The sequence below is a fragment of the Macaca thibetana genome, chromosome 14, assembly GCF_024542745.1.
Source record: "Macaca thibetana thibetana isolate TM-01 chromosome 14, ASM2454274v1, whole genome shotgun sequence".
Lineage (NCBI taxonomy): Eukaryota > Metazoa > Chordata > Mammalia > Primates > Cercopithecidae > Macaca > Macaca thibetana.
Window position 1 is genome coordinate 15,551,875 of NC_065591.1, and position 27,634 is coordinate 15,579,508.

The 27,634-nt window shown below is 44.6% G+C and overlaps 4 protein-coding genes across 4 annotated transcripts in view; 3 read left to right on the forward strand and 1 right to left on the reverse strand.

Annotated features, from left to right (window-relative positions):
* Positions 1–27,634, forward strand: part of MED19 (mediator complex subunit 19) — a 751,866-nt gene that overhangs the window by 715,523 nt on the left and 8,709 nt on the right. The window lies entirely within an intron of this gene.
* The window catches only part of UBE2L6 (ubiquitin conjugating enzyme E2 L6), a 622,645-nt gene that overhangs the window by 423,003 nt on the left and 172,008 nt on the right, over positions 1–27,634 (forward strand). The gene's annotated exons all lie outside the window — the stretch shown is intronic.
* Positions 1–27,634, forward strand: part of TIMM10 (translocase of inner mitochondrial membrane 10) — a 301,193-nt gene that overhangs the window by 80,568 nt on the left and 192,991 nt on the right. The window lies entirely within an intron of this gene.
* On the reverse strand, positions 29–27,501 carry TMX2 (thioredoxin related transmembrane protein 2). The gene is given in 9 exon segments (XM_050758547.1): positions 29–795; positions 797–901; positions 2,094–2,223; positions 2,314–2,379; positions 2,587–2,693; positions 2,927–3,003; positions 3,337–3,450; positions 3,693–3,753; positions 27,216–27,501. Coding segments are annotated over 9 exon segments (1,254 nt in total). The 5' UTR covers positions 27,405–27,501; the 3' UTR covers positions 29–390.

The following is a 27,634-nucleotide window of genomic DNA, read 5'->3' on the forward strand; positions in this document are numbered from 1 at the left end:
TCTAATACAGGAACACACAAAGGCGCAATCAAAAGGAAATCCCAATCTTTTTATTGTGGAAAACCATCAACTGGGTGTGGGGAGTAGGTCAGAGGGTTAGTGAAAGTCCAAGGGATTTCTCCTCCAAGTCCTATCACACAAAGGGAAGTCTCAAGCCTCTATTCACCCCTTCTCAATCCCCACAAAACAGGGGGTTGTTCAATATCGTCTTCAATGATAAAAAAAACTTTGTGGTTAAAGGTTTCTCCTTAGGACTAGTGACAAAGTTAGGCTTATGCTTTTAGTAAAGACCATAAACCAAGCCAGAAGGGCTTAAGGAAGCAAGAGTCCTTGAGGGAAAATTCTTAGCTTTCTATACCCCAGCATCCTAGCTTAGGGTTAAATCTAGGTCTAACCAGGCTCTGCAGGTCGAGTAAGAAGGAATAATGAAACCATAGTTTCATAGAGAAACCATGGAGATGTCTGAATAGTTGATAACACACTGACCCAAGCTTGGAGGAAAACCATTTCCCCTCCATCATAGGAGATCTCTTTCTTTCTTGCTCCAATGAACAGCTGGCCACCGCATGGCAGGCTTTCTTGTAGGGTGCCTGACAATTCCCTAGATGCCTCTGTAAAATCAGAAGCAGCACCCTGCCGCCCCACCCAGTCACAGCCAAACGGAAAACATAAATAAAAGGCTGTAGCCTCAGGCTTGTGGTTATGGAAGGAGCCTGGAATTGACAGGAGAGGAAGCACTGCCAAAGTGAGGATCTTATTTGTCCTTCTTGCTTTCCCCATCAGACACTCTGGTGGGGGTTGGAGCCACAGGCTGCTCCTCGGGGATATTGTCTCCAGCCTTTGATAGCTTCTTGGCCCGCTGGTATAGCTCATTTAAGTTAAATTCTCTGATCACATTCTCCTGCACAAAAGAGATGCACAAATCAGGATCTGGGTTGGAAGGGAGAGTAAAGAGCCTGGGAAGTAAGGCATTTTACACAGTCTGGGAAAGGAAGGAGTAAGCAAAGGACAAAAATCTTCCCTAACCGGCCGGGCGCGGTGGCTCAAGCCTGTAATCCCAGCACTTTGGGAGGCCGAGACGGGTGGATCACGAGGTCAGGAGATCGAGACCATCCTGGCTAACACAGTGAAACCCCGTCTCTACTAAAAAATACAAAAAAACTAGCCGGGCGAGGTGGTGGGCGCCTGTAGTCCCAGCTACTCGGGAGGCTGAGGCAGGAGAATGGCCTGAACCCGGGAGGCGGAGCTTGCAGTGAGCTGAGATCCGGCCACTGCACTCCAGCAAGGGGGACAGAGTGAGACTCCGTCAAAAAAAAAAAAAAAAAAAAAAAATCTTCCCTAACCTTCCTCTTTTTTAGGTACCCAGAAAAGTCAACTAATAGTTAAATACCCATTATGTGCCAATGGGTATTTAACTATTCAATGGGTATTTATTCACTGTGCCAAGAATTATATATACCTAAATTATTTAATGTAATCTGCAAAACAATCCTGTAAGCCAGGGGTTATTACCTCCAATTAACTGACAAGGAACCTAACACCTACAGACAATATGTGCAGGGGCCTTCGAGACCAAATCTTTTTTTTTTTTTTTCTGATGGAGTTTCGCACTTGTTGCCCAGGCTGGAGCACAATGGCGCAATCTCAGCTCACTGCAACCTCCGCCTCCCAGGTTCAAGCGATTCTCCTGCCTCAGCTTCCTAAGTAGCTGGGATTACAGGCATAAGCCAGCACACTTGGCTAATTTTGTATTTTTAGTAGAGATGGGGTTTCTCCATGTTGGTCAGGCTGGTCTCGAACTCCTGACCTCAGGTGATCTGCCAGCCTCGGCCTCCCAAAGTGCTGGGATTACAGGCATGAGCCACCGTACCTGGCCTGAGACCAAATCTTAAACTAATAATTGTTCCCCAGTACTAGCAGGTCTGGCACATAATATATATTTGCTAAGTGAATTAATACACGAGGTCTAGTAACTAGTCCACACCCTTAAAGCTAATGGGCAAGTGGCAGAACTGTGAATCAAAGCTGGGTAGGGCTCGAAAGCCCACCTACTGTTCTACACCCTTCATGCACCTGCCCTTCCTTTCAGGTACCTCAGAGAAGGTCCATGAGACAGCCCGTCCTTTCTTGTCAATCTGTGGCCGCCGCATTACCTCCTTGCCACCTTGGAACAGGATCAGGGTAGGGAGCTGCTTGGTGAGGGGTGATGTGCTCACTTTGTACCTGCAGGGCCCAGGAAGTTCTCTAAATGCCCCTGTGTATAACACTCAAAGTGATTCCCTGCTCAGACCCTCTGCCCAGGTCTTTACATACCGTGTACTAACATCAGTATAGCGTCCAACATCCACCTTCCCAAAATTTAACCCTGTACAGTTGTACCTGAAAAGAATATATTATTTAATATACTGAAAGAAAAAAAAACAATGGATCAAGGAAAGTGGAAGTATCGATATTTAAGAGGGGAGAGGGAGATGCCTTTGGTTGCCATGTATAAAAATCAAGGACAAAAGAAGAAAAAAAAAAAAAACAGTGAGAGGGAAGGCACAGCATCTTCATTTCCACCATCTCTCCTTTTGCACTACTCACTTGAGGGAGAGGTCAGCATAGATAGGAGCAAATGATTGGCAGTCATTAGACCAATTGGCAAAGAACTCCACAATCCAAGTGACCCTCTTGTCCCGTTCTAGTTCCTCCTGCCAAATACAGGGAAGAAAAGTGAGCTGGATCCACATAGCCTCCTGGGAAGTTTCACACCTTAGCATCTAATTCCTCATCCTGGCGTTCCCTCTTCCCCGGCTCTCATAATGAACCACAGTGCCCTTGACATCCATTTTGAAGCACTGTTGTTCCTCTTAGTGAATGCAGAGCACAACTACAAAATCATCCACAAGGGACCCAAGAAACAGAAAAGGGAAAGAGCACTCACATCAATGGTTTTATCATTGAAGTACTTGATATACTCAGGGCCCATATATAGGGGGGGTTTGCACGTCATCAGGAACACTAAACACAGAAAGAAGATGTCAGAGGAAACATAAAAAGCCTTACACAGGGAATTTACTTCCAAACCAACCCAAGGATTTCAGCCCCCAAAGAATACATACACACTTGTGGATGTATGTAGATGACCAACACATTCCCTACCTCTACAAATACAGTCTCTATAAACTGTTATCATCTGAGCTACATATATAATTGATTAGGTACGAGATATGGAAGAAGGGTATGGAGAAACATGTTTGGGATTGCAACTGTTGGGACTGTGGTTTCCACAATCAAGTCTATCAACACAGTCTTACAAAAACAAAAAACAAAAACAAAGAAAGGTCTCCTTACCTATGCAGAGTGTGATGTAAAGCAGGCCCATGCGAATATCCAAGCGGAAGAAAAGAATTGCGTTGGCCACTTTACTAAACATGAAAATGTTGCCTATATGTTGCTCCACAGTGACTGAAACACAGAGATGTCACAGGTCAGGCTGGGCTGTGCACTCCTATATCCCATTCTTTGTCCCTCTTCATGGGGCACTTTGATATAGGAGATGGGGAGGGAATAGGTCCAAGTTCAAATTCAGCCTTGGAATTAAATGTAGGACAGATTTACCAAATGATTGCCACTCTCTTAACATGAAGGAAAGGACCTCCAAAGGGCATTAGATCTAACCTTATGACTGAGAAGTGGGCCAAACTTACTGGATCTGCGGTTCTTCATCATCACAATGGCACTGAGAAACATCAGGATCTCCACTTCTCTCTGGAACAGAATCAAAGTATTATAACAGGAATGCAGTGACTAGAGCTAATTTAGGTAGGAAAGGGAACTAAATATGTAATAAAAACCAATAGTGATCCAAACTGGGAATGGTAACAAGAACGAACGAACTGCAATTAGGTAAGGTGTACTGGGATAAACATCAGTCAGAAGACCTGGATTCAGGTTTTACTCCTGCCACAAACTTGCTGGTGCTTTTCTTTTTTCTTTTTGAGATGGAGTTTCACTCTTGTTGCCCAGGCTGGAGTACAATGGTGCAATCTCGGCTCACTGCAACCTCTGCCTCCCGGTTTAAAGTGTTTCTCCTGTCTCAGCCTCCCGAGTAGTCGGGATTACAGGTGCCTGCCACCACACCCGGCTAATTTTTTGTATTTTTAGTAGAGACTGGGTTTCACCATGTTGGCCAGGCTGGTCTCAAACTCCTGACCTCAGGTGATCCACCTGCCTTGGCCTCCCAAAGTGCTGGGATTACAGGTGTAAGCCACCACGCCCGGCCTGCTGGTGCTTTTCAACAAAGCACTTAATCCCTTAGCTTTGGCTTCCTCAACTGAACAGTATCTATTTCAAAATGCTACTGGGGAATTAAATAATAGATTAAAAAGAGTTGTATAAAGCATGATATGGTATAAAATCATAAGATTATTAAGATCAACTCAGTGTGACCCCTGTAGAATAAAACTTTTCCAGGTAAGTTTTCTTGATAATAGCCCATTAATACAATATCTAGCTATTCCATGTGTTTTTTTATTTTTTAGACAGTCTTGCTCTGTCGCCCAGGCTGGAGTGCAATGGTGCAATCTCGGCTCACTGAAATCTCCGCCACCTGGGCTCACGTTTCTCCTCACTCGGCCTCCCAAGTAGCTGGGACTACAGGTGCACACTACTGCACCTGGCTATTTTTTGTAGAGACCGGGTTTCCTCATGTTGCCCAGGCTGGTATGGAACTCCTGAGCTCAGATGATCCGCCTGCTTCGGTCTCCTAAAGTGCTGCGATTACAGGTGTGTGCCACCAAACCCAGCGCCCATGTGTTTAATTTTACTTAATCATTCCTCCCCACCCAATATTCATCGTGATAATCCATGTACTTTTGCTATAATTTGAGAGCTGAAAGGGGCTTTCAGAGCTCTCAAAAGCCCTTTTCAATACTCTTGTCTTACAGTTTTCTCACCTTCTAGAACAACCTTATGGTCCAACCTGTGGCTCACATGCAGCCCAGGATGGCTTCGAATGGGGTCCAACACAAATTCATAGACTTCCTTAAAACATTATGAGATATTTTATATATATATATATATATATATTTTTTTTTTTTTTTAGCTCATCAGCTATCATTAGGTGTTATTGTATTTTATGTGTGGCCCAAGACAATTCTTCCAATGTGGCCCAGGGAAGCCAAAAGATTGGATACCCCTGTTCTAGAATGTAACCACCAAGTGAGCAAGTGAGACATAATAAACATGACAAAGACACTGAGAAGTAATAAAATTCTAAGCCTTGAAGTGACTGAACAGACTGCCTCTTGGCTAAGGGGACCGCAGAAAAACCTTGAAAACTGAATTCTTGGCCGTGACAGGGTGCGAGCTCAGACACCTCTTTATACCCCCTCCTTCACTTACCACCATTAGGCTTTCTTAAACAGAAAGTTAAACAGAAACCGGCCCTTTGAAAAGACTTGCTCCACCTGACATCAACCAACTGCCTGACACTGCCCATCCCTTTTGCAGTCAGGACAAAACAACTAACCAGCATTGCTTCCTGGTAAAAGAGCAGTGACCATGTAGTGGATCTGGCCAGGCTAAGGAGAACGCAGTTTCTGTGTCCTTTGCTTCACCTTTTGACTTGAGAGGGCTGGAAACTCCACCTCAGATCACTCTAACATTACCATTTTTGAACATGGGTCTTATGGACAGATATGAAACTCAACTGAACATGCACATGTTTCTCCTTTCATAAATATTCATGACTCTGCCAATATATTATTAAATATGTGTATTTGACCACCCTGCTCAGCATAAATTCCTGTTTCCTTTTACCCCGCACTCCAAGTGTCTGTTTTTGGCTTCTGAGCGGAGGCTCTGCTTCTCTGCCTGACAGGATAGCCTGCAAGCTGCAAACGTTTATGAGAAATAAAGCTCTCCTGGCCGGGCACGGTGGCTCAAGCCTGTAATCTCAGCACTTTAGGAGGCCAAGGTGGGTGGATCACCCGAGATTAGTCAACATGGCAAAACCCCGTCTCGACTAAAAATACAAAAAAAGTAGCTGGGCACAGTGGCATGTGCCTGTAATCCCAGCTACTTCAGAGGCTGAGGCAGGAGAATCCCTTGAACCCAGGAGGCGGAGGTTGCAGTGAGCCGATATCGTGCCACTACACTCCAGCCTGGGCAACAAAGAGTGAAACTCCGTCTCAAAAAAAAGGAAAATAGGGGTGAGGGAGTATGACAGACTTTAGTAAATATTATACCCGAGACAGAAATTAGGAAAGATTTTTTTTTTTTGAGACGGAGTCTTGCTCTGTTGCCCAGGCTGGAGTGCAGTGGCACGATCTCAGCTTACTGCGGCCTCCACCTCCCAGGTTTAAGTGATTCTCCTGCTTCAGCCTCCCAAGTAGCTGGGACTACAGGTGTGCGCCACCACGTCCAGCTAATTTTTGTATTTTTAGTAGAGACGGGGTTTTACCACGTTGGCCAGGATGGTCCTGATCTCTTGACCTTGTCATCCACCCCCCTCGGCCTCCCAAAGTGCTGGGATTACAGGCATGAGCCACCCTGCCCTGCCAGGAAAGATTTTCATGAATGAAACTAGGTGGGTTAGAATTGGGAATGAAAGTTGTGGAAAGGTGAATTTTATTTTAATTTAATTTAAATTTTTTTTTTTTTTTTTTTTTTTTGAGACGGAGGAGTCTTGCCCTGTTGCCCAGGCTGGAGTGCAATGGCACAACCTCGGCTCACTGCAACCTTTGCCTCCTGGATTCAAGCGATTCTCCTGCCTCAGCCTCCTGAGTAGCTGGGATTACAGGCACCTGCTACCATGCCTGGTGAACTTTTGTATTTTTGGTAGAGATAGGATTTCACCATGTTGGCCAGGCTAGTCTCAAACTCCTAGCCTCAAGTGATCCACCTGCCTTGGCCTCCCAAAGTGCTGAGATTATAGGCGTGAGCCACTGCTCCCGGCTGAAAGATGAATTTTAAAAGAGAGTTGTAGTTAACCAGGAGACCAAAGGTAGGACCAAAATAAATTCTCTAAGGACAGAAAATGGTCTATGGAGGGACTGGTTATTGCTACTGCAAACTTCATTTCTTTTCTTCCCCATACTACAACTAGACTTTCTCCCTGCTTCTTTGCATCCAGGTAGAACTGTTTGACTAGTACTTGAGAATGGAATGTGAATGAAAGTGATTTACCACTTCTGGGTTCAGGCAGTTAACAAAGGGTGTGCCCTTGCATTCCAGCTTTTTTTCATTTGCTGGCTAGATGATGCTGGGATGACCCAAGGCCACAGGTTGAAGACAAAATGAGCCTTGGGTTCTAGGATGACTCTATAATGCAGAGTCCTTGGTTGATCTATTTAATTGTTTTAAAACTTTTTATTGTGGATAATTTGAAGCATACAGAAGAGAGGATAATTGAATGAACCCCTATTACCCAGCTCCAACAGTAACCAACATTTTGCCACTGTGATTTCCAATTCATATATACTACCCATTTTTTTTTTTTTTTTCTTAGAGAAATTCCTATCAGCTGGGTGCAGTGGCTCACGCCTGTAATCCCAGCACTTTGGGAGGCCGAGGTGGGCGGATCACCTGAGGTCAGGAATTCGAGACCAGCCTGGCCTACAGGGTGAAATCCATCTCTACTAAAAACACACAAAAAGTCAGCTGGGTGTGGTGGCACGCGCCTGTAATCCCAGCTACTCGGGAGGCTGAGGCAGGAGAATCGCTTGAACCCGGAAGGCAGATGTTGCAGTGAGCGGAGGTTGCAGTGAGTGGAAATTGCACCACTGCACTCCAGCCTGAGAGAGAGAGCGAGACTTCGTCTCAAAAAAAAAAAAAAGAGGCCGGGCGCGGTGGCTCAAGCCTGTAATCCCAGCACTTTGGGAGGCCGAGACGGGCGGATCACGAGGTCAGGAGATCAAGACCATCCTGGCTAACACGGTGAAACCCCGTCTCTACTAAAAAATACAAAAAAAAAACTAGCCGGGCGAGGTGGCGGGCGCCTGTAGTCCCAGCTACTCGGGAGGCTGAGGCAGGAGAATGGCGTGAACCCGGGAGGCGGAGCTTGCAGTGAGCTGAGATCCGGCCACTGCACTCCAGCCTGGGCGACAGAGCCAGACTCCCTCTCAAAAAAAAAAAAAAAAAAAAAAAAAAAAAAAAAAAAAGAGAAAGAGTAGCACTTTTAAGGTATCAATCTGAAGAATGTTAAAGGAAACACAGTGCAGAATTTAAACATTTAAAAAGTTCTTGAACTAAAAATAACAATATTTGTAATAAAATCTTGTTTTAGCTAATTTAAGTTTTATGTGAGTGCATTTTTATAAATATTAAAGACTAATCTCTAGAAAGATAGGTTTTCCTTTAATCATAGCCAACTGAATTATACAACCCCTTTAAAAATTCCTTCTTACTGGCCGGGCGCGGTGGCTCAAGCCTGTAATCCCAGCACTTTGGGAGGCCGAGACCGGCGGATCACGAGGTCAGGAGATCGAGACCATCCTGGCTAACCCAGTGAAACCCCGTCTCTACTAAAAAATACAAAAAAAAAAACTAGCCGGGCGAGGCGGCGGGCGCCTGTAGTCCCAGCTACTCGGGAGGCTGAGGCAGGAGAATGGCATGAACCCGGGAGGCGGAGCTTGCAGTGAGCTGAGATCTGGCCACTGCACTCCAGCCTGGGCGACAGAGCGAGACTCCGTCTCAAAAAAAAAAAAAAAAAAAAAAAATTCCTTCTTACTAACCTTATTATGATTTACAAAGACCATTCACAGTGGTTAGGCTGTTTTACCCTAAATCTCTTTCTCTAGCAACCCAGTTATTTTATTTGAGGGTAAAAATTCACTCTACAAGATTCTTGGTTTCTGTTTGTTTTGAGACGCAGTTTCACTCTGGTTTTTTTTGTTTTGTTTTGTTTGTGTTTTTTTGAGATGGAGTCTCGCTCTGTCACCCAGGCTGGAGTGCAGTGGCTCAATCTTTGGCTCACTGCAAGCTCCGCCTCCCGGGTTCAATTCTCCTGCCTCAGCCTCCTGAGTAGCTGGAACTACAGGAGCCTGCCACCACACACAGCTAATGTTTTATATTTTTTTAGTAGAGACGGGGTTTCACCGTGTTAGCCAGGATGGTCTGGATCTCCTGACCTAGTGATCTGCCCGCCTCGGTCTCCCAAAGTGCTGGGATTACAGGTCTGAGCTGTAACTGTGCCCAGCCTGAGACGCAGTTTCACTCTTGTTGCCCAGGCTGGAGTGCAATGGTGCGATCTCGGCTCACTGCTACCTCAATTATGGGTTCAAGCGATTCTCCTGCGTCGGCCTCCAGAGTAGTTGGGATTACAGGCACCCACCACCAATGCCTAGCTAATTTTTATATTTTTAGTAGAGATGGGGTTTCACCATGTTGGCCAGGCTGATCTCGAACCCCTGACCTCAGATGATCTGCCTGCCTCGGCCTCCCAAAGTGCTGGGATTACAGGCATGAGCCACCATGCCTGGGCTTTGTTGTTGTTGTTGTTGTTGTTGTTGAGACGCAGTTTCACTCTTGTTGCCCAGCCTGGAGTGCAATGGCGTGATCTCGGCTCACTGCAACCTCCACCTCCCGGGTTCAAGCGATTCTCCTGCCTCAGCCTCCCAAGTACCTGGGATTATAGGCGCCCACCACCCTGCCCGACTAATTTTTGTACTTTTAGTAGAGACGGGGTTTCACCATGTTGGCCAGGCTGGTCTGGAACTCCTGACAGGTGATCCACCCGCCTCGGCCTCCCAAAGTATTGAGATTATGTGAGGCACCATACCCGCTGCATGCATATATATATATATATGGTTTACCACAACCTCCATCTCCCGGGTTCAAACGATTCTCCTGCCTCAGTCTTAGTAGCTGGGACTACAGGTGCACACCAACATGCCCGGCTAATTTTTGTATTTTTAGTAGAGACGGGGTTTCACCATGTTGGCCAGGCTGTTCTCGAACTCTTGACCTTGTGATCCAACCTGTCTCGGCTTCCCAAAAGTGCTGGGATTACAGGTGTGAGCCACTGCGCCCTACCCGCTTTTATGTATTTTTAAGCCAATTAATTAGAGCTCTTTATATATTTTCAGTAGTGAAAATATTGTATACACACACATAAATATACAGACTTATTAGGTATGCCGATAGAAGCACACGGCATAGACTCATAATGACCTTTTTTTTCCATTTTTAAAAATCTTACACTAGGCAGCTGTCAGCTAAACAGCCTTAAATTTGCATATTAAAGGCAACTCAGGTGAAAATCAGATAGCAAAATTTACATCATAAGGTAAGAAAAGTCTAGTGTGCTAGAGGGAGATTAAAAGGGTTTCAATTGCCAATTGAACGTAAAATTATATGTCTATTATAAAGGCCTTTAAATACACACACACTTACACACTTCCCATAGCTATTAATTCAGTACTTTCACCATGAGACAAATACAACTTCACCGACTTGCAAAAAAACAGAGAACAGTGGTTTTTAGGTTGAAAAGTAACAGCCGATTTAAACCAGGCAGAAAAAAAAAACAGAACCTAGAACTCTAGTTTTCAGTTCGACCTCAGGACTCTTTTTCTTTAATGCAAATGTGCACGAAGACTATATTACTTCCATTTTATATCAACTCTGGCAAGTAGAGATGCCATGAAACCTACAGAGGGCCCGAAAAGGGGACATCTCCTCATTTTCTCCTTATTCTTAGATTTGTTCCCTGCCCTTTTTTTTTTTTCCTTAGAAAGAGGAGCTGAGCTGTAGCCTCGGGTTCTTGTGTGGTGGACTGATGCATGCTGCTTGTGGGCAGGGCTCCACAGTGTCACCACTGAGTCATTTCTGCCCTCTTACCTGTCTCTCTCCAGAGGTCTGTGACCTCCGAGAGGGCTCAAAACGCTGGGTGATCAGCCCTTACACGCGTTTCCTGGATGAGCCATTTTTAAAATTGTTTTTGGGGGATTTCCCAAGTGCAGGGCCACTGTATGTCTTGGGGGTCAACCCCCTGGACACTCCCACGAGGCCCCCAGTCATCCAGGGGCACCTTTCGGCTGGGAAGAGCAAATGCCCTTTCTCTTCAGAGCTGGAAAACTCAGTCTCTATGAAAACAACAGTTCAGTTCCACACACAGATGAACCGAATCAAGATAAATTTTAGGAGAAAAAGCAACAGAGAATTCCCTTCAGAATGCATATCCAAACTACAATTAGGATCCTTAAACAAGTTCCTAGGAGAAAACGAGCTCAGAATAAATCAAGGACCATCAGCCCTTGAAGGGAGGTCCAGGGCTCAGGACAACTTAACAGTTCCACCCGAGGAGAAGCTCGAACTCAGTGGGGCTTCAACGGGCTCCTGCTGGTACCTTACCTCCGGTTTCCGGCAACTCCTTCGGGGTTCCGAGTCTTCTCTGAGACCCACATTGGGCACCATATTATTGTTGCCAAAAAGAGTCAAACTCACAGTGAAACCCCGTCTCTACTAAAAATACAAAAAATTAGCCGGGCGTGGTGGCAGGCGCCTGTCCTCCCAGCTACTCGGGAGGCTGAAGCAGAAGAATGGCTGAACCCGGGAGGTGGAGGCTGCAGTGAGGTTGCAGGGAAGGGGAGGTTGCAGTGAGATCATGCCACTGCACTCCAGCCTGGGCAACAGAGCAAGACACCGTCTCAAAAACAAAAAAAACAAACAAACAAAACTCTGTAAAATATTTTAAGAGATTTATTCTGAGCCAAATATGAGTGACCATGCCCCATGACACAGCCCTCAGGAGGTCCTGAGAACATGTGCCCAAGGTGGTCAGGGTATAGCTTGGTTTAATATTTTAGGAAGGCATGAGACATCAATCAAATACATTTAAGAAATACACTGGTTTCGTTCAGAAGGGCAGGACAACTCAAAGCGGGGGCTTCCAGGCTACTAGTAAATTTAAACATTTTCTGGCAGACAATTGGTTGAGTTCGTCTAAAGACGGGATTCATAGAAACGAATGTCCAGGTTATAATAAAGGACTGTGGAGGCCAAGTTTTATTGTGCAGAGGAAGCTCTCAGCAGACTTCTTAGACAGCAGGTTGTAAATTGTTTCTTATTGGACTTAAAAGGGTGCCCAGCTCTTAGTTGATTATCTCCTGGATCTGGCAAGGAAAGAAGGAAGGAAAACAAAGGGGAGAAGGGATGCTCTATAGAATGTGGATTTTTCCCAGAAGAGACTTTGCAGGGCAATTTCAAGGTATGGGAAGGAAAGAGATTTTGGGGTAAAACATTTTTAGTCTTCTTTGTTATGCCAGAGTCAGATTGGAAAGTAAATCACAATAGCTATCCAGGGTTAAATAAAACCCATCTGATGAGAATTTATGGTTTGTAGGGCATGACTCACCAGACCCCTTAGAAAGGAATTTGGGCCAGATTAAAAAAAAAAAAAAAAATCACAGCTTAGTCCTCAGTCCCCCCTCTTGGCCAAAAAGCATTCCATAGAATATATGTGTAGGCCAACAAACACCAGCAGGTCGCAACATGCTAGGAAGCCTCATTCCTAGAGTTGTTTGATTTGGCCATCTGGCAGGGTCCCACAGGACTAGGAAGGCTTGTTTCTAGAGTTCTTTTGATTTGATGGTCATAGTTTTAAATATTAGCGATTTGGATAATGGAGGGAGGACATGGTATGACCTGATGTAATAACCAATTGTTTAAGGGATGAAATGGGGTCAGGCTTAGTCTAAAAAAATCCCAGATCAGATCTACTTTCTGAGCTATTACGATCCGGGTCTTTAACTGTGCATTTCCCTTTTGCTGTATCTGGCATACAAGAAATATCTAATGCTAATAACAAATATCATAAAGACAGTGAAGATTTGGGTGTTCAGGGTTATAGGTAGAATCTGAGGGCAGTCAACAACCCAATCAGCCAGGAAAAATCCTGCATGCCTCATCATATTCTTTGAATAGACTTACAATTTGTTTATACTCCTTATTAAGGGTTATTTGCACCCTGTGATAAATCTTACTTGAAAATTGTGATACCAACATTAAATTAGAATGTAATACATTTATTCTCGCTTCCGGCCAATTTATCTCCATAGGTATAGCATCCTGAGGGAGAATATAAATTAAATGGGAGAAATGCCTGGTCCTTGGTTTTTAAATGGTTATAGACTTATTAAAAGTAGACAAACCGATTTTTCCCACAACTTTTGTATTGCACCATATACTGGTATTTGGGAGAAAAGGTTTTATCACAGGAGAAGTCATATAATTCTACAGTGTTTTTTCCTTGGCAGGACTCCCTATGGCTGAGGGCCTTGAGAGTCAAAAGACTTATAGTCAATTAATTGTCTTAGGCCATATAGGAATGGATGTGGACAGGCATTCATTACTTCTTAAAATTATTATTATTATTTTTTTTTTTTTTTTTTTTTTTTTTTTTTTTTTTTGAGACGGAGTCTCGCTGTGTCTCCCAGGCTGGAGTGCAGTGGCGTGATCGCGGCTCACTGCAAGCTCCGCCTCCCGGGTTCATGCCATTCTCCCGCCTCAGCCTCCCGAGTAGCTGAGACTACAGGCGCCCGCCACCACGCCCAGCTAGTTTTTTGTATTTTTAGTAGAGACGGGGTTTCACCGTGTTAGCCAGGATAGTCTCGATCTCCTGACCTCGTGATCCACCCGCCTCGGCCTCCCAAAGTGCTGGGATTACAGGCTTGAGCCACCGCGCCCGGCCCAAAATTATTAAGTTAAAAAAAAAGCCGACAATAAACTCAAAAAGTTACAAGACTGACTTCTTTTTATTTTTTTATTTTATTTTTTATGGAAACAGAGTCTGGCTCTGTCGCCCAGGCTGAAGTGCAGTGGCATGATCTCAGCTCACTGCAACCTCCACCTCCTGGCTTCAAGCAATTCTCCTACCTCAGCCTCCCGAGTAGCTGGGACTACAGGCGCACACCACCACGCCTGGCTAATTTTTTGGTTTTTTGTAGAGATGGGGTTTTACCATGTTGCCCAGGCTGGTCTCGAACTCCTGAGCTCAGGCAATCCACCCACCTCGGCCTACCAAAGTGCTTGGATTACAGGAGTGAGCCACCACGCCCGGCAGACTGACTTACGTTTAATTTTTATGTGTTGAGCTACTGTAAGCTTGGTTTCTGTTACAGACTTATAGCAATTAGCTATACAAAACATAAGCATCATTCTGAAAAATAATTAAAAATATGTATATATACATATCTATATCTGTAGATATATTTATCTTCACAACTTATAATTCGGAGTATTATACCCAGGAGGCTTTGTTCCACGGTATTTTATCATGTTAGTAAATATTTTTCCTTAATTTTATAGTAAGCAGAAAATTTTTATGGTTGGGTTGGATGCAAAAGTGACACATAATAGTTTAGAAGGCAACCAATTTTGTTTTACCAGCTGTGTGGGCATTTTTAGTACCCCCTTCTTGATTTGGAGGGTTTAATCTTGACCTTTTTTTTTTTTCTTCGAGACAGAGCCTCGCTCTGTCGACCAGCTTGGAGTGCAGTGGCACAATCTCAGTTCACTGCAACCTCCACCTCCCGGGTTCAAGTGATTCTCCTGCCTCAGCCTCCCAAGTAGCTGGGATTACAGGCATGCGCCACCACATCCGGCTAATTTTTGTAATTTTAGTAGAGACAGGGTTTCATTCTGTTAGCCAGGCTGGTCTCAAACTCCTGACCGCAAGTGATCCACCCACCTCTGTCTCCCAAAGTGCTGGGATTACAGGCATGAGTCACCTCGACCAGCCAATCTTGACCTAATTTTATCCCTCAAAACCATCCCTTATAACCTTATGTGCTACCTCTTCCAAGATAGTCCTTGGGCCTAGAGGGAGGCAGCTTGTATAGTTTTAGCAGCAGAGCATTAGCAGTGAAACAGATCCAGGGTCAGTGGGATACCAAATAAGGGAGATTCATGTTTCTAGTTTTCAGAATACCATGATTTTGGTTTCCTTCAAAGTAAAACAAGGAGAGATAAATAATGGCTTAATCTGCACTTAAAAAGTTAGGGCTGAGGCCAGACATAGTGGCTCACGCCTGTAATCCCAGCACTTTGGGAGGCAGAAGTGGGCGGATCACCTGAGGTCAGGAGTTCGAGACCAGCCTGGCCAACATGATGAAACCAGTCTCTACTAAAAATCCAAAAATCAGCTGGGCGTGGTAGAGGGCACCTGTAATCCCAGCTATTTGGTAGGCAGAGGCAGGAGAATTGCTTGAACCTGGGAGGCAGAGGTTGCAGTGAGCTGAGACTGTGCCATTGCACTCCAGCCTGGGCAAAAAGAGTGTCTGAGAATCCATCCCAAAAAACAACAAAACAAAACAAAACAGGGCTGAAATCTAGTATTAAGTATCACGCTTTTCCCTTAAAACAATTATTTTTTAACTATTATTGAACTTATGCAGACAACTATACTGTTACAAAATTATAGTTCTAAGTTTGGAGACCTTGGGCAAGGTAAATTTGCTTACGAGTACATACTTTACCCAAATAACTTAAAAGAAAAAGATTCTTCTGGACCCTCCTTTTTTTTTTTTTTTTTTTTTTTTTTTTTTTTGAGACAGAGTAAAAAAAAAAAAAACATTGAAAAGTACTTAGTTTTTGCTATCAGCCTTGATAAATGCTCCACACAAAAGACTATGCAATGGAGGATTTACATGATCTGATTTACGTCTTCAGTTTTATAGTACTAGAAAGGGGAAAACATCCCCCAATTAGATATAGTACCCATTTTTTTTTGAGACAGAATCTTACTCTATTGCCCAGGTTGGAGTGCAGTAGCGTGATCTCAGCTCACTGCAACCTCTGCCACCCAGGTTTAAGTGATTCTCCTGCTTCAGCCTCCCAAGTAACTGGGATTACAGGCGCCTGCCACCATGCCTGGCTAATTTTTGTATTTTTAGTAGAGACAGGGTTTCACCATCTTGGCCAGGCTCCTGACCTTGTGATCCACCCGCCTCGGCCTCCCAAAGTGCTGGAATTACAGGTGTGAGCCACCATGCCCGACCTTATAGTACCCATTTTCATAAGACATTTAGGTAAAAGGAGTTACAACTACCTTACATAAAGCTTGTTTAAACATCTTACATTTTACAGTTCTATTAACCTGAATGTTTTTATGTTCTGGTCCCAGGAAGCTTTTTTTTTTTTTTAAATCCCCAAACCATTTTACCTTTTCTGGTACAAAGGGCTTGGATTCTCAGCAGGGGGTTGCATCTATAAGACCTATGAGGGATAGGATATTTGATAAGGCTTCTTAAACAGACCTATGATTCTGTGGGAGGGGCACCCATGTGAAACAGGCCCTCTTAACCTACAAATTTACCATGACCTGGGTAACAGACATAGTTGGTGGGAGGATATCCCAGTTATCATAAAGCTAGTCCAACATGGCTTGTATATGAAACATACTAACTGCTTCATCTCAGGTACTTCACTTGGTATTTCAAAGGGAGAGTTGGGCAATTCCCTTCTCAGGGCAAACAGACCTTATAATGGCATTATCTGGCCCACTAGCTGATTGCTTTTTCAGGAATAAACCTCCTGTGTGTTTGGATCATGTATACTCAGTGATTGTTCAGTAATGAGCTGTGGGTCCTGCATTAATCCAAACAAGCTCTTAAATTCTGTAGCATTTAAAATTAAGAATTTTGTCCTTAAAGTGGTTATTTTTACAATTCACTATAATAAAGTTGTTTTTAAAAAAGCTGAATGATACTAATCTACAAAATGGAACAATTCCTTTACATTACACCTTTTGGTTTTAAATAGTTACTTGGTTTTGCCCTTCCCCTATATCGACTATTTTCTTGGTAACCTGTTGCCCTGGCTTGTTTTGTTTTGCTTTTTTTTTTTTTTTTTTTAAATCCATTTAGTTTTATCTGTATATTTTTCTTCATTATAAAGCAACTCTTAGCTTATTTTATTTATTTTTTTTTTTGAGGCGGAGTCTTGCTCTGTCGCCCAGGCTGGGGTGCAGTGGCATGATCACAGCTCACTGCAACCTCCACCTCCCGGGTTCAAGCAATTCTCCTGTCTCAGCCTCCCGAGTAGCTGGAATTACAGGCACACAGCACCATGCCCGGCTAATTTTTGTATTTTTTTAGTAGAGATGGGGTTTCACCACATTGGCCAGGCTGGTCTTGAACTCCTGACCTAGTGATCCACCTGCCTCAGCCTCCCAAAGTGCTGGGATTACAGGCATAAGCCACTTAGTTTCTTTCTTTTTTTGTTTTTTTGTGATGGAGTTTCGCCCTTGTTGCCCAGGCTGGAGTGCAATGGCACAATCCCGGCTCACTGCAACCTCTGCCTCCCGGGTTCAGGTGATCTCCTGTCTCAGCCTCCCAAGTAGCTGGGATTACAGGCGCACGCCACCATACCCAGCTAATTTTTTTTGTATTTTTAGTAGAGATGGGGTTTCATCATATTGGTCAGGCTGGTCTCCAACTCCTGACCTCAGGTGATCCACCCGCCCCAGCCTCCCAAAGTGCTGGGATTACAGGCGTGAGCCACTGCACCCAGCCCAAGCCACTTAGTTTCTTAACAGAAAAGAAACTTACATTTTTTTGAGAATTGACATCTTGCGTTTATAAATTTTTTCTTTTTTTTTTTGAGACGGAGTCTTGCTCTGTCCTCCAGGGTGGAGTGCATTGGCGCAATCTCGGCTCACTGCAACCTCCGCCTTCCGGGTTCAAGGGATTCTCCTGCCTCAGTCTCCCAAGTAGCTGGGATTACAGGTGCACACCACCACACCCGGCTAATTTTGTATTTTTGTACAGATGGGGTTTTGCCATGTTGACCAGGCTGGTCCCAAACTCCTGACCTCAGGTGATCTGCCCACCTCAGCCTCCCAAAGTGCTGGGATTACAGGCTTGAGCCACTGCGCCCGGCTGATAAAATTTTAATAAAAGCGTATTTTATGTTTCTACTGTCTTAACTTCTTTTTTTTTTTTTTTTGAGATGGAGTCTGGCTCTGTCGCCCAGGCTGGTGTGCAGTGGCACAATCTCAGCTCACTGCAAGCTCTGCCTCCCGGGTTTAGGCCATTCTCCCGCCTCAGCCTCCCGAGTAGCTGGGACTACAGGCGCCCGCCACCTCGCCCGGCTAGGTTTTTTTATTTTTTAGTAGAGATGGGGTTTCACCATGTTCGCCAGGATGGTCTCGATCTCCTGACCTCGTGATCCGCCCGTCTTGGCCTCCCAAAGTGCTGGGATTACAGGCTTGAGCCACCGCGCCCGGCCTTAACTTCTAGTAACCCAAATTTCCAGTGGGGAAAAAAAACTTGAGGGTTTAAACATGACTTTAAGATTTTTAAATTACTGGAGAGTTTTACCAAGGTTATGTAAATTAAAAGGCATCTGAACTAGCTTTTACCAATCTGATAAGCACTTACATTTTTTAAATTACTTGATTAGAGCTCTTTCATGTAGTTTGGTAGTGAAATATCACTTCTATATGACATATATAAAGATACAGATATAACAGGCATGCAGAATAAAAGCCATGTTCAAAAGATACTTTATTTGCCTGTTTTCAAAAACAATTTTTCTCCTTTACTTTAGATAATTAGTAAAAGTTACAGGACACAACAAAAGGTGAAGGGGAGAGCCATCTTTCAAGGCCTTTTCAAAAAGAAAGAGGGCCGGGTGCTCACGCCTGATTTTATTGTCTCAACTTTTTTATCTTTTTCTTTTCCTTTTTTTTTTTTTGAGACGGAGTCTTGCTCTGTCGCCCAGGCTGGAGTGCAGTAGCCGGATCTCAGCTCAGTGCAAGCTCCGTCTCCCGGGTTTACGCCATTCTCCTGCCTCAGCCTCCCGAGTAGCTGGGACCACAGGCGCCCGCCACCTCGCCCGGCTAGTTTTTTTTTTTTTTTTTTTTTTTGGTATTTTTCAGTAGAGACGGGGTTTCACCGTGTTAGCCAGGATGGTCTCGATCTCCTGACCTCGTGATCCGCCCGTCTCGGCCTCCCAAAGTGCCAGGATTACAGGCTTGAGCCACCACGCCCAGCCTTTCTTTTCCTTTTTAAAAAATTCCTTCACTGAAGCTGGGCGCAGTGGCTCACACCTGTAATCCTAGCACTTTGGGAGGATCACTTCAGCTCAGGGGTTCGAGACCAGTCTAGGCAACAAAGTGAGACCTCCTCTCCACAAATGATTTTTAAACATTAGCTGGGCATGTTTGTTGGCACGTGCCTGTAGTCCCATCTGCTTGACAGGCTGAGGCGCGAAGATGGCTTAAGCACAGCAGGTTGAGGCTGTAGTGAGCTGCGACCATACCACTGCACTGTAGCGTGGGTAAGACTGCGAGACCCTGTCTGCCCCCTCAATTTTTTAAATTTAATTTAAAAAATAAATGAAATTACTTCACTGAGAAGGAAGAAGTCTCAACTCTTATTGCCTGGTTAGTCCTGGGCAAGTCCAATCCAAGGAGGGCCTACCTGGTGTCACGAATTAATGGGTCTATGATTGACAGCCCCCCACATATTGGTGGGATACTACAGGAACCACACACATGAACACCATCCTTAACTGTCTATGACAACAAGAGTCTTTCGCTATCTTAGCCTATTTTTGAAAGTGAATATTTTGGGGGAATGTGAGGGTTATATCATCTGGTATTCTGAACCTAGAAAGTTACCTCTGAGACTTTCCATGAAAAAAGCTTATTGGCTTAAGTCGCTAATTGGCTTTATTTAAAAAACATTTTAGGCCAGGCATGGTGGCTCACACCTGTAATCCCAGCACTTTGGGAGGCCAAGGCTGGTGGATCACCTGAGGTTGGGAATTCGAGAACAGCCTAATCAACATGGAAAACCCCATGTCTACTAAAAATACAAAATTAGCCGGGCATGGTGGCGCATGCCTGTAATCCCAGCTACTCAGGAGGCTGAGACAGGAGAATCGCTTGAACCTGGCAGGTGGAGGTTGTGGTGAGCCGAGACTGAGCCACTGCACTCCAGCCTGGGCAACAAGAGCAAAACTCCATCTCAAAAAAAAAACCCTTTATCTATTTATTTATTTATTTACATAAAACATTGATTGATTGATTGATTGACTGATTGGAGATGGAGTCTCACTCTGTCACCCAGGCTGGAGTACGGTGGTGTGATCTCGGCTCACTGCAACCTCCGCCTCCCAGTTCAAGCAATTCTCCTGCCTCAACCTCCCGGGTAGCTGAGATTGCAGGCGCACACCACCACACCCGGCTAATATTTTGTATTTTAGTAGAGACAGGGTTTCATCATGTTGCCCAGGCTGGTCTCGAACTCCTGAGCTCAGGCAATCCACCAGCCTCGACCTCCCAAAGTGCTAGGATTACAGGCATAAGCCACTGTAGTAGGCCTGAAAAAAAAAAAATTTAGATAGCTCTTGTCTTAAACAGCTATCTTTCTGGTACCTATAAAAAGATACAGAAAGAACACAGCCTTGAAACTCCCTTGGCAAGATTTTTTTTTTTTTTTTTTTTTTGGAGACGGAGTCTTGCTCTGTCACCCAGGCTGGAGTGCAGTGGCCAGATCTCAGCTCACTGCAAGCTCCGCCTCCCGGGTTCACGCCATTCTCCTGCCTCAGCCTCCCGAGTAGCTGGGACTACAGGCGCCCGCCACCTCGCCCGGCTAGTTTTTTTTTTGTATTTTTTTTAGAGACGGGGTTTCACCATGTTAGCCAGGATGGTCTCGATCTCCTGACCTCGTGATCCGCCCGTCTCGGCCTCCCAAAGTGCTGGGATTACAGGCTTGAGCCACCGCGCCCGGCCGGCAAGATTTTTAAAAGACAGAAATCAGATTCAAAACACAAGTTAAAATTCTTCGTACACTCAAACTGCTTGTTTGGGATCCCTTGAAGGGCCTGCAAAAAGGCACTGTGATCTGTGCTCTAGTGGCTGGCAATAAAATGGTTCACTGCTGCAGTCTGAGTTCAATTCCTCATAAGGTTAACAGTCCACTGCAGATACAAGTCTTTTAACTCAGGGGAAAAAAAAGAAACACTTATAAAAATTAGTTTCAGGCCAGGCATGATGGCTCACGCCTGTAATCCCAGCACTGTGGGAGGCCAAAGCGGGCAGATGGCTTGAAGCCAGGAGTTCGAGACCAGCCTGACCAACGTGGCGAAACTGTCTCCACTAAAATACAAAAATTAGCCATGTGTGATGGTGCACGCCTGTGATCCCAGCTACTCAGGAGGCTGAGGTATGAGAATTGCTTGAATCTGGAGGCAGAGGTTGCAGTGAGCGGAGATCATGCTAAAGCACTCCAGCCTGGGTGATAGAGCAAGACTCTATTTAAAAAAAAAAAAAAAAAAATTTATTTGTTTTAAATTTCCATTTGTGACTTCTGACTTTTGGGGGTACTCATTCGTTATTGGTACCATATAGACAATATGTAAGCACATGTATAGACACGTACATACGTATATAGGCACATGTATCTATACAAAAGCCAAAGACTAGAGAGTTTAATTCAAAAGAGAAGAGTTTTAAACTCAACATGAACCCATTAGTGACTTTTGGAGCTCTATGAGGAAAACAAGAGGCCCCAAAAGAGAGGGTCAGTGGCACGTTTTTTTCTTTTTTTTTTTTTTTTTTTTTTTTTTTTTTTGTATTTTTAGTAGAGATGGGGTTTCACCTCGTTGGCCAGGCTAGTTTTGAACTTCTGACCTCAGGTAATCCACCCACCTCAGCCACCCAAAGTGCTGGGATTATAGGCAGGAGCCACCACACCGTGCCAGTGGCACCTTTTTTTGTCTTCCTCAAGGGGTCTCAGGGTTGTCAGAAGTCCCATCTAGACCCCTTCAAGGGTTATCAAAGGTGGCAAAAGGAAGAAGTAAAAGTACATGGAAGAACAAGTTTTGGAGAAGTCAATTTGGGGAGATTTTAAGCTTCCCAAAAAGGCTAATGAAATTTTACATTTTCAAGGCAGGGTGCAGTAGTTCATGCCTGTAGTCCCAGCACTTTGGGAAGCTGAGGGAAATGTACCACTTGAGCCCAGGAGTTCAAGATCAGCCTGGGCAACATGGTGAAACCCCATCTCTACAAAAAATACAAAAATTAGCCAGGCACGGTGGTATGTGCCTGTAATCCCAGCTACTCAGAAGGCTGAGGTGGAACGCTTGAGCCCGGGAGGTCAAGGTTGCTGTAAGGTGAGATCTCACCACTGTACTCCAGCCTGGGCAACACAGTGAGACCCTGTCTCAAAAAACAAACCAAAAAAAAAAAAAAAAGAAAGAAATTTTACGTTTTTCTCAGCAAAGATCATGCCAACAAGAAAGGAAGTGAACACAAGGACTAAACATAATTTTTTTTTTTTTTTAAAGGGGGTTTCAGTCAACTGAAAAAATTTCCAGGGCATGAGATCCAAAAGATCCAAAAGAGAAAAAGCAGAAAACCTTTAAAATAAAAAACTGGCCAGGCGCAATGGCTCACGCCTGTTATCCCAGCACTTTGGGAGGCTGAGGCAGCTGGATCACGAGGTCAGGAGATGGAGACCATCACGGCTAACACAGTGAAACCCCGTCTCTACTAAAAATACAAAAAATTAGCCGGGCATGGTGGCGTGTGCCTGTAGCTCCAGCTCAGGAGCTGAGGCAGGAGAATCGCTTGAACCTGGGAGGCGGAGGTTGCAGTGAGCCGAGATTGCACCAATGCACTCTAGCCTGGGAGACAGAGCGAGACTCTCTATCAAAAAAAAAAAAAAAAATTATAGCCTGAATATCAGCTTTTAGTTAAGCCAACTTCTGACCAGAAAGCTCTTTTTAAAAATCCTTTGTGGCCAGGCTCAGTGGCTCACACCTGTAATCCCACCACTTTGGGAGGCCAAGGCAGGCAGATCATGAGGTCAGGAGTTAGAGACCAGCCTGGCCAACATGGTGAAACCCCGTCTCTACTAAAAATACAAAATTTAGCCAGACATGGTGGTGGGCACCTGTAGTCCCACCTTCTCGGGAGGCTGAGGCAAGAAAATTGCTTGAACCCAGGAGGCGGAGGTGGTTGCAGTGAGCCAAGATCACGCCACTGCACTCCAGCCTGGGCGACAGAGTGAGACTCCATCTTAAGAAAAAAAAAAAATCTTTTTAAAAAAATTTTTTGTTTGACATAGGGTCTTACTCTTCACCCAGGTTGCAGTGAAGTAGAGGGATCTCAGCGCACTGTAACCTAGGCCTCCTGGGCTCAAGGGATCCTTCCTCCTCAGCCTCCTGAGTTGCTGGAACTACAGTCGCGCACTACAATGCCTGCCTAATTTTTAATTTTTTGTAGAGATGGTGTCTCGCCATGTTGCTTAGGCTGTTTTAAATCTTTTATTATCAGGCCAGGCGTGGTGGCTCAAGCCTGTAATCTCATCACTTTGGGAGGCCAAGGTGGGTGGATCACTTGAGGTCACAAGTTTGAGACCAACCTGGCCAACATGGTGAAACACTGTCGTTATTAAAAACACAAAAATTAGCTGGGCATGGTAGTGGGTGCCTGAAATTCCAGCTATTTGGGAGACTGAGGCAGGAGAATCACTTGAACCCAGAAGGTGGAAGTTGCAGTGAGCCAAGATCACGCCACTGAACTCCAGCCTGGGCAATAGAGCGAGACTCCCATCTCAAAAAAAAAAAGGGGGGGGGGTTGTTTCAGAATAAATGAATGGAGGAAAACAATGATATAGATAAAACTAAATAGATATAAAAAGTTGAGCAAAGAGGCTTTGCCGCCACCACCGGGAGCCCTGTACTATCAGTCATGGTCAACCCCACCATGTTCTTTGACATCACTGTGGATGGTGAGCCCCTGGGCCACGTCTCCTTCGAGCTGTTTGCAGAAAAGGTTCCAAGGACAATAGAAAACTTTTGTGCTCTGAGCACTGGACAAAAAGGATTTGGTTATAAGAGTTCCTACTTTCACAGAATTATTCCAGGGTTTATGTGTCAGGGTGGTAACTTCACACGCCATAATGGCACTGGTGGCAAGTCCATCTACGGGGAGAAATTTGAAGATGAGAACTTCATCCCAGGATACAGGTCCTGCCATCTTGTCCATGGAAAATGCTGGATCCAACACAAACAGTTCCCAGTTTTTCATCTACACTGCCAAGACTGAGTGGTTGGATGGCAAGCATGTGGTCTTTGGCAAGGTGAAAGAAGGCACGAATATTGTAGAGGCCATGGAGCGCTCTGGGTCCAGGAATGGCAAGACCAGCAAGAAGATCACCATTGCTGACTGTGGATAACTCTAGTAAGTTTGACTTGTGTTTTAGCTTAACCACCAGACCATTCCTTCTGTGCTCTCCTCTCAGGAGAGCACCCCTCCACCCCCATTTGCTCGCAGTATCCTAGAATCTTTGTGCTCTCGCTGCAGTTCCCTTTGGGTTCCACGTTTTCCTTGTTCCCTTCCATGCCTAGCTGGATTGCAGAGTTAAGTTTATGATTATGAAATAAAAACTAAATAACAACAACAAAAAGCTGGGGAAAGAAAAGAAAGAATGAAAACAAATTCTAAGAGGTTATAAAAGGTTTATGGAAATTTTATCTTGTGTAGTCAAAGCTGATCAAGATTAGACAGATTTGTTTGTAAAGTTTATTAAAATTAGCATTAGTATTAAAAGCACATTAATATATAGCATATATTATATATATTATATGTATTTTTTATTTTACTTATTGATTGATTTTGAGACAGAATTTTGCTCTTGATGCCCAGGCTTGAGTGCAATGGCACGATCCTGGCTCACTGCAACCTCTGCCTCTCGGGTTCAAGTGATTCTTCTGCCTCAGCCTCCAGAGTAGCTGGGATTACGGGCACCCACCACCACACCCGGCTAATTTTCTGTATTTTTAGTAGAGACAGGGTTACACCATGTTGGCCAGGCTGGTCTCGAACTCTTGAGCTCAGGAAATCCACTCGCCTCAGCCTCCCAAAGTGCTGGGATTACAGATGTCAGCCACCACACCTGGCCAAGTGTCTTATTTTCAAGGAGGCTCTTGGAAAGCATGGGAAGAATTCTGACAAATACAGGTTTCTGATAACTTTGAAATTGCATCATTGGACTGGGTAAAAATTTCCAAAGTCTAATGAAAATAAAACTGGACTCATAAAATTGCTAACCTCCAGACTAATGTTTTCCATTTTTCACCCACTCTTCTGACTTAGAATCACTAAAAATTAAAACAGCCTTTTTTTTGACTTGGCGCAGTGGCTCATGCCTGTAAATCCCAGCTCCTTAGGAAGCCAAGTCAGGAGGATCCCTCGAGCTCAGGAGTTCAAGACCAACCTGGGCAACATAAAGAGACCCCACCTCAAAAAATTTTTTTAAAAATTAGCCAGGTGTGTAGTGCATGCCTTTGGTTCCAGCTACCTGGCAGGCTGAGGTGGCAGGATGGCTTTGCCCAGGAGGTTAAGACTACAGTGAGCCATGATCACACCACTGCACTCCAGCTTGGATAACAGAGCAAGATCTTGTCTCAAAAAAACCCCAAAAAACTAAAAACCCTGCCTTTTTCCTAAGGCCTTATCAGCTAAAGCTAGTCAACTTGTCTTTGAAAAAAAAAAAAAATCACCGTAACATCTTATATTTGGACAAACTTTACACACAACCTACAATCTAGGAAAATAAATTGCTATTGATCTTCCCAACTGACTGCCCTCCAGACTCTAAAGAAACTAGTTTATACGCTATACCAGATATTAAGCTTTGCCTTGTTCCATAGATATGTCTCTCTTATTAAATCTGTTTGCCTACATCATGTATAGAGGACTAGCTTTGAGAACTCATCTACAATGCCATCTCCTGAAAGGAGACACAGCAATTTAACTGAACTGGCCTATCCCCCAAAATGAGAGACTGGTTTAATGGGATCCTTTGCCGCTCAATTACTAGCCCAATTTCTCTCTCCACAGACACCAACTCAGCTTTTATAGGGAAACTTCTAAGGAAGTTTCAGACAAAGGAAATAAAGGAGACCAGGGACTCACAGCCCAAAATATGGCATCCTGTATGCTAATTATTTTAAATTAAAGGTCCCTGGATACCAGCAGATACTGGAAGCAGCTTTACTCTGATAACTACCTTATCTGCCTAAAGTCCAGACCTGTCAAAGAAGAAAACAATTACTTCTGGTCTCTTCCCTGAGTTTTCATTAACTTAACTCATAGTACAGGAAGAAAGACTGAAGCCTGTCAACACACCCGGACAGATTTTTGTCAGAAACCACTGTCTGCTTTGCAGGCCCAACAGTCATTGTCCCACGCCACTGTATGTTCTCCAGGCCACTGAATCACCCTAAAAGTCATTTACAATCCACCTTAAAATCACCCACATTTCCCCATCTCCCATACTCCTATGAAGAAGGGTATATAAGCCTCTGTACCCCACTGGGTCATTCTCCTTCAATTCCCTCATGCTATGCACGTTAAAATAAAATTTCTGTGCCTTTCTCCTATTAACGTGCCCTTTGTCGGCTGATTTTTCAACAAACCCTCAGAGAGCTAAGGGGAAGCTTTGCCTTGGCCCTTACATGCTATATAGCAGAGGGTAAAGTGCTTTAAGTTCATGTTCTGAGCAGTCCCTCCACCCATTCCAAGGAAGCACAGCAAGGAGCTTGGGACACTTCTCAAAGAAAGCCCAAAGATTTCTTTACAACTTATTTTTTACAATTCCTTTACAGTAGCCCCAAAATTTTATCCACTTTCGCATCCTCAGGATCAAACAGAGTGCCTAGAGTGTACACTCTAGAAATGTTGATTGAATTAAGAAACGGCTGACAGTGTGTGCAGGTAGTGTGGCCACAAGAATAGTTTCAAGTCCCAGGCACTCATTAGTTGCATGACCTTGGGCAAGTCGCCTAAATATACCAAGATCCATTTCTTCACCAATGAAACAGGACTACTACTACTTGCCTTCCCTACCTTACTGGCTCCTCAGGAGGCTTTACATAATGAGCGGCACTGTAAGATGCTATACACGTATATGTACAGTTTTGACAGGGCTGTTTCTTAGTCTAAATGGTGAAATGGAAAGAAACCTGGACTCAACAGTCAGAAGCTGTTGGGCCGTTGTACAGGGCTACGACTAACAGGTTCCGTTTTCCCATATTAAACACAAAGTTTAGTCTCGACGATGTTTCGGACTCTGCACTTTACAGTCTGTTAAATCCGCTACAGGCTCGGAACCTCAGGTGTCCTCAGAAAGGTAAACCCCAGGGTTCCCAGATGCACCTGCAAGGGCAGGGACAGTCAAGGTCGCGGTACTGAGACGCGGGACGCTCACCCAGTCAAAGTCACACGGGTTACCGTCTTCGCGTTGGGTGGGCAAACCGTGGCAGAGTGGCGGCAGTTTCCTCACGAGTAGGAAGGCAGCAGAGAGCAGGGCCGACAGAAGGTAGTAAGGTTGGGCAAGCCATCGTGAAAGTCGCGGCACCGAATACACCAGAGCAATTAGAGGAGCCAAGACCGCCATCTTTTCGGCCGCAAGGGCCACTGCTCACCGGCGTCGTAGGTCCGGCCCCGCCTCCCCCACCATAGCGACTGCTATTGGGCTACATCTCAAACGTACGGCCTCTAAACCCGGATGTAGTTCTGTCAACGCTGTGGTATGTCAGAACCCAAAAAAGAACTTAATATCTTATTGGTTGGTCTAGCTGTCGCTTTATCAGCTTAAGTCATTTTATTGGACTGTAGCTAACGTAG